Source organism: Synchiropus splendidus, chromosome 11 (assembly GCF_027744825.2).
Source record: "Synchiropus splendidus isolate RoL2022-P1 chromosome 11, RoL_Sspl_1.0, whole genome shotgun sequence".
Taxonomy (NCBI): domain Eukaryota; kingdom Metazoa; phylum Chordata; class Actinopteri; order Syngnathiformes; family Callionymidae; genus Synchiropus; species Synchiropus splendidus.
Window position 1 is genome coordinate 8,641,227 of NC_071344.1, and position 13,732 is coordinate 8,654,958.

Consider the following 13,732-nt stretch of genomic DNA (forward strand, 5'->3'; position numbering starts at 1 on the left):
AACTGTGTTCTCTAATGTGGGTCAGAGATGTACCGCATGCATATTCTGAAAATCTTTTCATCTGCAATTGCAGAGTTAACATTCCCTGGGTGCGCTGCTAATTTCATCTTTTCTCGCAGTTATTTATTTAATATTTGCCGGCATTAACATCTCCTCGAACCATGTAAGAAGTGAAGAGTTCAGGAAGGGAAACTTCTCCTCGCCCTCTGTTTGCGTGATTTTTCCGTCCTCCCTAATGATTCCGTTTTTAAAGATGGTGGTCTGAGTGGCTGTAGAGGGAAGCGAGGCAGGGAGGAAGGAGTGGAAGGCACGAGGGAGGGTGAGGAGCGGGGAGGCTGAGCTCACTGCAGTGCTGGGCTCAGCTCTCCAACTCCCAGTCAGTCGCTCGGTGTGTGAGCTTTGTAAGCAAAAAGGATTGAACCCTTTGAAAGCCAGGGCGGCTCACCAAGTCCCCTTGTCAAGAGTACCATTCCCTGTAAAAGCCAACTGTGAACAGCATTGTTTTGATTCCCCGGCAAATGAATAAATATCTCTCTCTCTCTCTCTCTGCCCCCCCATCATCTTCACCCCCACCCATCTTCCCCTTTCTTCTGTTACAGACGGAGAATTATTCTATCGACACGGGTTACGTGAACAGCAGAGCACACCTCATTAAAAGGTATGTGTTGATTAGGAATCCGTGCAAACACCTTGTTACCATTGTTGTGTGTAATTGTGCTATCTAATTAGACTTGGAGTTACCTTTGCTGTGGTCTTTGTTTTGCTAATGGGGACGGGAGGATAAAGCGTTGGAATTAACTCGGGTACTTGTAGCTTTTAGGCAACAAGTTATGCTTCGGAAAGAGCGGTTCGATGGAAAGAGCCTTCTCCGCTCATGTACAATGCAATTTTTTTAAACTGTTAAATGCAAATAACAGGCGCCAATAAAAGCTACCGAAACATACTGACACCTTAGTGGATAATCCATCATAAACCCGCAATATACGAAGATCATAGCACAATAATTTAGCTTTAAACAGGCCAAACTGAAAGCAGTTGACAGCAGGATTAAACTAGAAGGAGCTAAAAATATCTTTTGAAATAAGCACCACGTGAGGCAAAATTGAACGCTAGCGACCCCTTTATTTTTGTCCACAATGTTTTGCTAGTTGTCCACAAAACCACGACTCGATGTTCGTGCTCATCGTGTGCACAGTGGTGGGCAATTCACTTTCCCACGAGGCCACATTATATACTGTAATTGTTGTTAAGAGCCATTAGAGTAAAGACAGAAGAAAAATGTTAATAAAATATGATAAACCAAGGACAAAAGAGAAAAACATCTGCCAACTCCACAACAAAACATGTTCTTTGGTTTTGTATTATTTCCTTTTACACATTATTATTGATATATGTTGAATATAAATCATAAATATTCTGCGCTCCTTTAAAGTGGTGAATATCTTGCTGACAGTTATGGGTAAAAGCACATAAATGTCATATACATGCAAAAAAAAAGTTAGTTTTGCTCTGACCTCATGAGGGCCACAGACATACAGGCAAAGGACCAGATGTTTCCCCCAGGCTGAACTTTACCCACACCGGTGCTTGTAGGACTTTCCATTATATTACTGTAATATATATTACTATGACATTTATGTTACTGTGTAAATGCTATTGGCACCAGTCTTGTGAAAGGTGACAAAATAAGGGTTTTCAACACATATTAGTATGGCACAAAATTGACAACGTTGCTGCACTGGTGCAGTCGTTGGTGAATTTGTATGATGCCTCACATTTTGGTACATAAAGAGTGATGGAAGAGAATCAACAGTCACACGGTTAACAGTCCATATAAGACAAATGTGTTCAGCAGCTGCAGTTCTTAAAGAGAGATTTGGCAACTGGACAAAGTCGTTTTGTTCGATGATCACTGAGCAAACTTTACCTCGGTTCAGAGACCGTAAAGTAGAAAAGTTTCTACCCCGCAGTATTCTCAGCTACAGTTAGAAACAAGGGAAACAAGCTTCAAGTTTAATGTCCTGGGTCAGAATAACCCCCACCAGCCAGGAGCCTTTGTTTCCTTCTTCATCACACACTTTTCTCTTTTTTGCTTTTTCTAACTGTCCACCGCGGAACAAACCCGGCTTTCTTTTGTTTGACGCCATCCTCGCCTTTTGAAATCCCATTATGGCAATTTCCCCCCCCAAATATTTCCTGCATAAATGTAAACAAAGACCATTCAAGAGCAGAGCTCTGCCGCCTACTACAAAGAAATCCCCTCTGGTGCCGGAGAGCCCATGGTCTGGGACAGGTGCAATTACCGTGATAACATCAGAGAGCTAGCATTACCTTCCACTGCAGTCTTACCTCACAGGACGGAGAGTGTTTGTCCCGTTTTTGGGGAGTGTCCTTCACTTTCCTTTACTTGCCCATTTTTGCTCACCATCATTTTCCCTTTGCTCCTTTGCGCTGGTCCCACAATATTCTCTCTCTTTATATTCGATCTCACGGAAACACATGTTCATATATTCCCTCTATTTAGCATTGTTTGTGCGGAGGAACTTGTTCCAGTGGGATGGAAATCAAATGAAGGGAAATCACACTGTTACTCTGCAGCTGTTGATGGTCCCCCTTCCTCCTTCCCGTCCTCTTTATTGACTGCGAGCCCCAAACAAGACAGATGCTAAGTTTGCATGCTTCCAGTGTTTCCTACATCCATCTTCCTTCCAGGAATTCCTGATTACTGCAGTATTTGTTTGATTGTCGTGAGTAAGTGCCTCCTGTTTGCTCAGGATGCCCTTGAAGTCAGGGCATCAATCCAAACTGTCTCCAGTCTGTGACTATAGCCAGGCTGCTGTGCTATCTGCGATGTTGAAAAATGTCCACTTTGAGGCACCTACATCTGTGAAATATACACACTTTTGGTGACTTTAAAATGACTTCTGTCTTCACACTGCATCCGGAATGGACAGTTACATTTGCAGCGGGGGAATATCATACATTGTCGGTGACATGAGGGGACAATGAATACTATACTTTCAAGTGGATTTATCACGAATGTAAAATAACAAAATAATAAAGGGAATTAAATAAATAAATAAATGGACAAAAAGAAATATTAGAAGTATTATTCATCTATAATTAAACATGGAAAAAGTGAAAATATTACAAATGATACGCTTTTTTTGGTTTCACTTTGACCTCATGAAAGGGTGATATACAGGTACAGGTCTTGCACTATTTTCCGCTGAAAGCCATTTACCATACACAACAATTTGATCATGTAAAATGCAACAAAATCTGATGGTGCTTTTCATGTAAATTCAAAGGTAAACTCGGGGTTCTAACGTGGAGGCCATATATAAGTTCTGAACTCAAAGCCAAACCGCGGTGAGCTAAAAATAACTCCAAAGCTATGAGTTATTCCACCATTTATGCTCGAGTTGTGACTTTAAACAAGTGAAAGTAATTGGCAGTCAAACACTCGGGTGAGCCTTCGTGGTGCTATAAGCGATGTAATTCAGCGATAAACTTGACGTGATGGGTCTCTGTGTGATGTCAGGTGAAAGCCTAAGATCCAAAACTGATGGACAAAATGAGAACTGCATGGGATCAAAGCCGACAACAAAACCTGATCCACCTACAACCACAACCATATAAGAAGTGCTTGAAAGTATAGCCTCTCAAATATCACTTTTAAATTGTACCACAAAAAAGGCAAGTGAAGGACATGAAAAAAGAGGCAAGACCGCCGCGCTCACCACAAGCACCAGGGAGAAGCAGAGAAAGGCATGTGAGAGAAGGTGATGTGACAGTTAATCAACATTTCCCTGTTCTTCCTCCTGGCCCCCATGTAGCACATCGACATTCAAAGACCTGGAGGGGAACAGTCTGAAGGACAGCGGCCACGAGGAGAGCGACCAAACCGACAGTGAACACGACGTCCAGAGAGGACACTATGTTGACACGGCTGTCAATGACGTACTCAACATGACCGTGCCCCCTAATGTTTGCCAGCTGCCAGACCAAGGTAAGACTTCGCCTGTGTGCATGGGAATGAGAGTTTTGCTGGAACCATGGCTGGTTCAACATTTTAAATACATGAAACATGGGGATTTTGTTTAAACATAAATGTTGCCTTAAAATTCAGAACCATTTTATTTCTCAAATTTTTTTTTTTAGTTTTTTTTTTTATTTTTTAAGTTGAATATGGAATGGACAAATCGATTTGCTGCCAGTCTTGTCTCTTCTGCCCAGAAAAATCTTTCTTAGCCACAGTAACTCCACTCCCAGGCCTTAGATGTGCAGGAATAAGCAACGTTACTGGTTTGGTTCTTTGAAGTCTTGCTAAAGCAGATCAAGTGAGGGATTCATGACAGCTAAGTCTGCCCTTTGATTTGAGCTCAAGCAACATTATTGACTTCAAGTCAGGCTGTATGTCCGTACGTGAAGGCCGACTTTAGACACGCTTGAGTGGCAGCAATTACGCTGATCAAGGATATAAGGTGGAAATCTACATATCGGCACGTGCCTTCATCCATTATTCACAGCGATGATGAACGTTGATGTTTCATCCCGTTCGAAAAGACATCCACTAGGTTGAAAGGAGTCAGAGGTCATTCTTGAAAGCACCTAACTCGGTAACTCGTCGTGCGAGCGCTCACCCCGTTTCGCTGTTCATGATTCAGTGTGAAATTTTAACTCATAGCGACTTTGCTTTTCTGACCACCATCACCATCAAAATAGTTTTTTTTTTTCCTACGCTGGTTCTCTTTCATTCACACTGTCCCAGTTTGGTTCTTGCAAACGGATGCAAATACACAGGAAACAACAAATATGTCTCATCAAATCCATTGATGCTGCCCCCCTATTTTTTTTATTTTATTTTTTTTTCATCAAGAAGATTCACACAAAAAGTAGCGAATGGAGTCACCGCCATTCAGCAACTGTGACCTTCTCTAAACTGTCAGCAGGAGTCTTTATGGAAGACTTGTGGCTTTGTTGGAGGCTCAGATTCACTCTCCAGTCGCCTCATGCATATCAGTTATATTAATTCATAAAAATACTTCATCCACTGTCCTTGTCTAAAGATGTTTTCAGCCTGAAATCATCATTATTTCAGCAGAGTCTTGAATTGGATGGCGTTTACGGTCGCCAGCGTGTCATTCCAATAAAGATTTGGCTGAGAAACAAAAGTCAACGCGCAGTGTACACGGCATCCAGGAAGTGCGCTGACCATTCAAATTAACTTGTACTTGCTCCTCCTTCAGTGACATCAGACTGTAATGAACAATGAAAATGGAATTTGCTGACAAGCGGTGCCAAGTGTAATTACATTGGCAACCAGCAAAAATCCACCTGGCTTAAAAAAAAGACGCACGTCGACCGGCCGGCTAAGAGTGGGACCTCATTATTGAAGACAATTGGAGATGATGTACATGAAGAATATTACACATGGTAAAATCCCTGAGCAGTAGTTTCTTTTTCATTACCATTTCCAATTATTACATTAGGGGGAAAAAAATGGAGCAAGAACTGCTGAATATACAACATGGAGTTGGAGCTGGAAGGAAGGCAGTTTTAATTTAGAGTCCTTTTATGATTTATAAATAGATGAAGCTCACTGTTTGGCCAAACAATTTTTCTTCATTATTTTATGACGGATTTACTGAGAAATTTCACTTCTCAAATTTAGTTTGTTGAATGTGTTTGATAAGTGGCACAGCAAATTGAATTCCCGTTAAATCGAAAAAGACAGAGAAAGTGTCAAAAATACCTGGGTTGTATATATGCATATAACCAGGCCGAGGTTTGCTGGTGTCCACAGGTGCCAGTAGGTCACCCCAAGTTGACATGAGAACCAGCTACACAGCACCAAACTGTAAAATTCATCATATATATTGGGAATAGAATTGAAACTGGGGACATATATATATATATATATATATATATATATATATATATATATATATATATATATATATATATATATATATATATATATATATATAAAATGGTGAATGGTGCTTTTTTTACTCAATAGTATTTGAATATAACAGTAATAATGGTATTAGATAGACAAATATTTTACATATAATAGGTATAAACTTGTGTTAAAAGGGATTAACCAATAGCTAGATCCGTTTGAGGGGGCGCCGCATGTACTCATAGAACTGGAGTTACATTGAGGTAACATCCATTATTTATGTCCTGTCACCTGCATTGTTGCTTGAGCAAACCTTGCGCAACCAACTTCCAAATTTGGGGTAAGATTGAAAGCTGCTTGCCAGGTTTTTTTTTAAGCTAGTTGTCAGAAAGAAATACACTGAATTCGTACACTTTGGCACGGCGGAAACAGTACCGACAGTTACATCCAGTATTCCTCCCTAATCCCTTTAAAGGCTTCTATAAATGGCCAATAGCACTGTGAAAGGTTGAACTGTGGAATCTGTTTTCTCCGCTTTATTTTGTGAAAACATCTTGAAGTCTGGCTTTGAGCAGAAAGCTGAATTCACACTCCTCTTCTGTGATTGACAAAAAAATGAACAGTTTGTGCTAGTTATGTTCAGCGGAGATGTCTTCTGGGACTAACTGTGTTGTAGTTTGTGCTTATGCTGTCAGCCAAAGTATGGAAGAAGTTTAGAAACTGCCATTTGCCAATGAATAGCAACCACAAAGATAGAGCAGATTTTTTTTTTTTTCGTGGTTGTTTTGTTCTGGTGTTTGTCTGTTGAGAACAAAGGCAGGTGGTGGGAGAAGGGTTGAACTCTCGGGCTTTTACAGAGCTAATGTTTACCATTCCCAGTGCCATGTAAAGGTGATGTTTGCCCAGCAGACAACCATTACATTTCCACGAAACCTTGCTGGGATTGTCTGAGCTTTTATGCTAGAATCCATTTATGTGGCAAGAGTTTTATACTTAGCCTTCTACTGTATCACAGCATGCTTTTTTTCTCTTTCTGCATCAATTTAAGTTTGGTATTTGGCTTTTAGCCATCGTTGCTTTTTTTTTTCTGTCTTTTAGCTGTGCAACAACACTATTCATTACTCTTACACCAGTCAGTACCAAGGTAACTTTTAGTAGAGAGCCGTGTTTTTTTTTTTTTTTTTTAACTCAAATGCCTTTCCATTGAATGCCTGCCAAGATTCTTAAGAGGAGTATGCGCATATTTTTAAAAGTTGACCTGAAACATCCACATTCAGCAGATTATATTTGTGACGTATTTGAATAGCGAAACTGAAGAAACCGCCTTGGAATCAATGAAAGAGTAGCTATCATTAAACATGGAGTGACTGACATGGATCGGGCCAAATTGAAGCGGATGATACAGTGGGAGCGGTGTGGGAGCTCTATAAAAGGAAATCCCCTTTATCTTTATGGGCACGTCTGTGAAGTTGTGAAGAGAGATTTGGCTGAAATGTGTGGCATTGTAGATTTGCCTCTGTAGAACCATTAGTGTCAGGGGAGTCGACTCCGCGAGGGCTGATGAAAAAGAGCGAATCCTTTCTGTTTTTTTTTTTTTTCTCTTCCCTCCACAACTTCATTTGATTGTCATAGCTCCCGTTTAATTCCACCCGGATATGGATGAGCCATGGTTTTTGAGGATTAAGATTCATGTATTGTTAAATTGCTCGAGTTATCTCAGCGGGGGAGAATTGAAGAGTATGATGTCTTTTTACAGCTGCGATTTATGCGCTTAAGACAGTTGTGCTTTTTTTATGCTTAAGGAATTATTTCCAGGTCACTGCCTAAAAAACCCTTTTCTCCTGGTTTATTAAACTCAGAGGGACCAGGATTGCTCAATTAGCCAAGGCAGCGAACAGACCTCTTTTATTTTTGACATATTCTTGGCCTCCACCTCTGGAGAGTATCTCTCATCTATCCGTTCACTCCCAATGGGCGCGTGCTTGAAGCCCAGGAATGGAAGCTCCCCCCTCTCAGTGGGCAGCGCGTTCCTCCATATTCCCTTCTTCCATCAGCAGATCCACAGGGTTTCACTGTTCCTAATTGATTTCAGATACCCACTCCCCCACCTTCTCCATATGTCGTACTCTTTTAGTCTTTTCACATCTACTGACAGCAAACATTTCCGACTGACATCTCGCAACTCCATGCCAGTCAAGCACTTCCCTCCTCCTGTTGGATTTAGAGAGAGGAGTAAAAGCATCCCACATGTTTCTGCTGCAAAGTTGCCCTAAATTCAACACGGGAACATTTCTAGTTTGCACTTCTCTGATCTACTAACAGAAATGCTGACAGGTGTCAGAATTGGGAAACAGCGACGGGAACAGCGCTGTGCTGACAACACCAGAGAAGAGATGGAGAGATGAGAGTCTAGTAAGCAGCCGCGGTGAAGGGAAATAAAAAGAGGAAACAATCTGTCTGACAGGTGAAACCGATTTTTTATTCAGTTCGCTCGCAGATAACTCCGGGAATGCAGATGTGACTGATCACCAAACAACAATTTGATTGGATTTGGTATCAATACTCAAAACAATGCATGTTGCGTGACAATATCTCTCTCATTAGATTTGTACACAAACTCCACACAGCTCGCATCAATTTTGATTTGGATTTGCCTAATCTAATGCAGAGCCCGTGGAGGTAAAATGGCTGACAATGACAAAGAGCTTCGGTGCTCCACACACATTAAGGCAGGATAAAGTGTGCACACTCGCCATTCTCGCGCTCACCGGAGAGTTCTCCCAAGCAGGTGTAGTCAAGTCTGTACTGCACCGCTGAGATGCTGGTTTTTGGTTTGCCAATGTAGGAACATGAGGGACTACAAAGAAATGAAATGTCATTTGAGCCGTCTGCTTTTTTTTTTTTTTTTTTCTTCGTCTTCCATTGTTGTTGCAGTGTATTGAAGAATACAATTGTCTGGCTCTTTGTAATCGACTAAATAGTAACATTATTATTATTATCATCATTCGGTCTTGATGTGAGGTGGAAACAAAGACACTGGCTTAGATTAATTATGAACAGCAAAAAACGATTAAAAGTGTATAACCTTTTGTCATGCAATGTCGTGTCAAATCCAAAACATCAGTGAGGAAGGAGACTAAATGAGCGAATGGAAATTTGAAGTTTAAAAACATTCGGAGCAAATTTCACCATTCTGGTATCAAATATTTTAATCTGATTTATGAGTTATAAAACCTCTTATTTTCTAACCAATAATATCAAGTCCCTCTTCTACTTATTATGTACATTAAGAGCATGTGTTTTGTATAATTTTGATGACAGAAATGAGCAGAACTGAATGATTCATGGTGGGATTATGGAAGTACATGTGGTGGAGTAACAACAGTGTCTAAGGCAAGACAACGGGAACTGAATAAAAACAGTGACCTTGACAGTTGAACTCAACTCGGAATGCGGAACTGGACTACTGTACACATTAGAAAAGGCACAGGTGAAGTAATCGCACTTGCAACCACAATGCCACCTCTTGTTTGTGACGTCGCCTTGTTCTCAAGTTACCATTCATATGATCTGGTTATTCTCATGTAGAAAGCCCTATATTCAATTTCTTACAGCGCCAGTATGGCTCTACATGGTCTGATATTTTTAGTCGCCTCTCAACATCTTTACATACTTAACTACAAATCCGCTCATTATTTCCCTGCAGACTTCTTCCGAATGCGCCTTCGTTTTTCCTTTCAATTCAGCGGCAAACTATTTAGGTCTGTTGAAATCTTCCGATGACATCATCTGAACTCTCGTTCAAACGCCAGCTCCTCCTGAATATATCTGTTGTGTTTAATCAGCTCAAGAGGGAACTGCTTATCTCCGCGCGCTTGTCACGGGTAGCACATTGAACATATCAAAGTAAGAAATGGGAATAGTTCATTATTTTCCGGGACTCACAAAGAGCCTGATGCATCTCGTTGGCGGTGCCCTCCACTGACAGCTCATTTTCGAGACAATCCTTGCATTCAGTTCACAACACGGCAGGGCAAGACGGAGCGAGGGAGGAAACACAGACGCAGCCAGAAAATAGCGCTGTGGATCTGCATTGCTTATTCATGATGCAGCGGCATGCTAGGTGTGTTAATAATCTCTGCAGAAACCAAGTGAATCACAGTTGTTTGTTGAACACCTCACCAAGCTGGGCTCCAATCGACGGCAGATGGGAAAACAGGGGGATCAGGATGATCCCAGACAGAGGGAGGGAGATTAGGAACAAGTAATGTGCCGAAGTTGATGGGGGCCGAGTGTGTATTAGCACAAGAGGAGCGGCGAGGAGAGAGTGCCGGAATTTTAAAGCTGTGTGAGAGTGTGTACACACCGTTTGGAGTGTGTGTGTGTGTGTGTGTTTCAAGTCTCTGTCTTTAAAAGTTAATCATAAAAAGAAGCGAGAGATTGTGGAAGATAAAGCGACGGCACCAGAGGGAAATACGAGAGAGGGAATATGGTGAAATATCAGAAGCAGCAATATGTTGCTCCAGTCCACTAACCAAGTGTGAATCCAAGTGATTGTGGTGAAGAATGGGTGGTGAAGGTAGCAGCTCTTCTCTCCGCACAATTCTTGGTCATGAAGTACACGAAGAACCTTGAGGAATCATCTTCGCCGCAATATCAAATTTAAAACGTGCACATTCTATTACTCGCTCGGGAAGGATCATTGTCGACGTCCTGTTATCGCGTCGCCATAGAAACACTTGAGGATCCTCCTTCAGAGAGACAATATTGCGGTGTAGCGCGTTCTCATCGATGCCACTTTAATCACAGTAGTAGTACTGTCGGACAGAAAGAAAGTGGAAGGAAGAAGTTTTTCAATGTCATATTTTTGTGTCTCCATCTTCCCTTACAACTCTGATGGCACACTCATGAAGTAATTGTTCTTCTTTGTGTATTGTGGCACGATCATTCAAAGTATATACACCTCAATGGTCAAATATAACTGCATTCGCCACAATCTACATATTGGCTTAAACATCAATGTGGAACTGCAGTGATGAGAAAACTCAATGCTACATAAAGTCACCAATTTTTGTGCTTCTGTCTTGAAGTTTTTAGCTTCACTTTTCCCTAAGTAAATTTCAGTCTCCTTGTTTTGGTTATGACACCACGTTGTATCATGCGATGCACCTGGACAATTGCCCATGCAAAATAAATTATTATTTTATTATAGGATTTCATTAATTTCTTTGTATTTTATTTAAGGGTTGCTTTATAATGCCTGTTTCTTCTTGGTAGTTTATTTGCAGGTGACGGTTAGTCACTTGCAAATACAGCAAATTTCGAAACTCCAAGTCCATTCTGCGAGACATGAGGGTTTATGAATTCAACTTTACCAAGGTTTTTGCAGTGCGTCTCACAGCAGGCTCGATAAAGGGATGCGCAGTAACTCGGGGATGGTCACATGATCTGCGACCGATGAACAGATATGATGCTGAAAATGAATTTGCGATCGATTAGCCGCAGGTTTCAAGATGCCGTGGCGTTTTAATGTGCCTTCTTCATACGTCTTAGCAGTTGGCTAATAAACAGTTGAAGAACCTCATTACCAAATGACTTTTAATATCCAAAAGATAACATGGATTAGATGATCTTAATTAACAATAGATGCAATCTGATGGAAGGCGACTCCCGTGGATGTCCTGTGCTGGCGGAACACAAATTGTTTTTTCCCGCTGCACCGGCGCCTGGTACTGTTGCTTGGCTTTTCGGTGTCAGACTAATTCAGTGTAATCTCGCTGAGCTCAAGATAAAGCGTGTTCACTGTTATTGTATCAGTAATGGGATAATGTTGTGTTGATGACGGCCTGCTGCACTCGGCAGGCAATTCTTATCGGAACACAATTTGCATTTTAGAGTGATAATCTTATCTATCCCATGTAACTATCACTTAAGTCGGTGTCCTCTGTCGTTGTTTCCTTTATTTCACTGCTGTTTAGTCATATTATTGGAGCTGCCAGGACCTGGTTCAGGCAGCAGCAGTAATTGCCTTTAGAGCGGTTTATCATTGTAAAAATGTTTTGCTTTCACTCTGTGTGGAATGTATTGGTGTCTGTTATTCATCTCCCTGTGGCTGAAAACAATATAACAACATGCGCTCTGCAGTGGCGCGCTCGTGCCCCCCCCCATTGACCGCCTGCCTTGGATGATTTTTAACACCTAACCCGTGAAATTATCCGCGCTTTTGAGTTTTTGCAGGTGGGCTGGGAAGAAGCAGAGTCAGCCGAATGTCTGGCCAAATGATGAGTCAGTGCTGTCCATCATGTCAGTTTGTTTGCTTAACAGTTAAGTTGGCTGCCAAAATTCCTTTGCCTGCTGGACGAACCCGGGAATAGATCCGTTTTTTTTTTTTTTTGTCGTCACGTGACAGCTTGAGCTACTTATGAGATTCCTCAGCATGTCGACAGCAGAGTGTGGACTTCTAGAAGAGTATTTTTTGTCACTTTACTTTTCTTAAAATACAGAGATAGGCTTTCTATGTTCTGAAAATCAGGTTGTGCAATGGGATGACGCCTCGGTTACTGTGTTGACGTTGCAGTGAAGATGTCTCTGACTTGGTTCCGGTGGATGTGCATACATTTAAACTCCCATGAAAGTCACAGGATTGTGTTCCAGCACACATTTCATTGTCGTTCAGTTGGATTTGAGTCTTGACATTGAGGATCTTGACTGTTCACACACTCTGCTGTGTTCAAACGACTTGCTGCGAGGCTGAAAGTGGGCAAGACAGTCACAAAGCTACTGCCAATGCAACTAAGTCTTGTATTCCAGGGATCCCGGGATATCAGACACCAGCCGGACTGAGCTTTCTGTGGGCTGCGTTTGGCAGCTGGCCCGCAGCCCGGATAGCTATAATCAGCTCCATTACGTGTAGAACCGACTGCCATTCAGGAGCTGTTATAGTGGAGCCGTGGCTCTCAGGATCGAATCCAGGTTCCAGGGAAGGAATTAACATGCGAGAAACATGCCATCGTGCACCTGCTCACCTGAAAACATGGCCACCACTGTTTGTCTTGTGTGCAAATTTGTTTCGAGCTTAAAATATAACAATAAAACCCACCTTGAATCGGGTATGGTTTGCTCTCAGACACTCATAGTGAGCCATTAAGTTGTAATATGCTGTGATCTGTGATCTGGATGCGAGGTGACATAACTGCACGTGTGACACAAATAGGGCAGAATTAGAGAATCCGGCTGCGACAGACAGGCTTGGAGTCAGCACATTCACCCCGAACGTGTCCTGGCAACCGGGAGTGTTTCAAATCCGCTCTGGGGCTCGGGTACAAACAAAATAAATTCCTTTGTCTGTTTGAGGTTCGCGCCGTACCAGTACTCAGCGGATAGATTTTTATGCCCAACGTATAACTTACAATTATCTTCTCTCCTTCGGAGGCAAAGGAACATGCGGCTACGCTTAAAGGGAAATCAGCTGTCTCCTGACAAGTACATTGTAGATCCTAGTTCTCTGTCCAGAATACAAAGAGACATTTATCACTGCAGCTGGGGTAAAAGAGGAAGAGCGGGGCGTCTGTGGGGGTCTCCTGCTCTGCAGCAATGTGCATTTTTAACCTCTATTGCTTCCTTTCCGGATGAAAAATAATATACCTACATCCCCATTAGTCCGTTTGAGATATCCTGCTCTTTGTTATTTTTGCATCGCATTGTCTGCGTAGATAATCTGGCTTGCTTAATTTGGCTTGATCCTGGTTCCCATCACTCTGTTCATAAACTAGACAGAACATGTAGGCAGAAATATGTTAAAATCCTCAGTTGTTGCCCCGAAAA

General features: G+C 41.8%; 1 protein-coding gene across 8 annotated transcripts in view; it reads left to right on the forward strand.

Moving 5' to 3' along the window:
* Positions 1-13,732, forward strand: part of pcdh19 (protocadherin 19) — a 55,592-nt gene that overhangs the window by 29,673 nt on the left and 12,187 nt on the right. For 4 of the 8 annotated variants that reach the window (XM_053878496.1, XM_053878500.1, XM_053878498.1 and 1 more), the window contains exons 3-4: positions 600-658; positions 3,840-4,012. In XM_053878496.1, coding sequence (XP_053734471.1) covers positions 600-658; positions 3,840-4,012 — 232 coding nt within the window. Of the gene's footprint in view, positions 1-599; positions 659-3,826; positions 4,013-13,732 lie in introns of all 8 variants that reach the window. The other 4 variants (XM_053878495.1, XM_053878499.1, XM_053878497.1 and 1 more) reach the window with 1 other exon arrangement.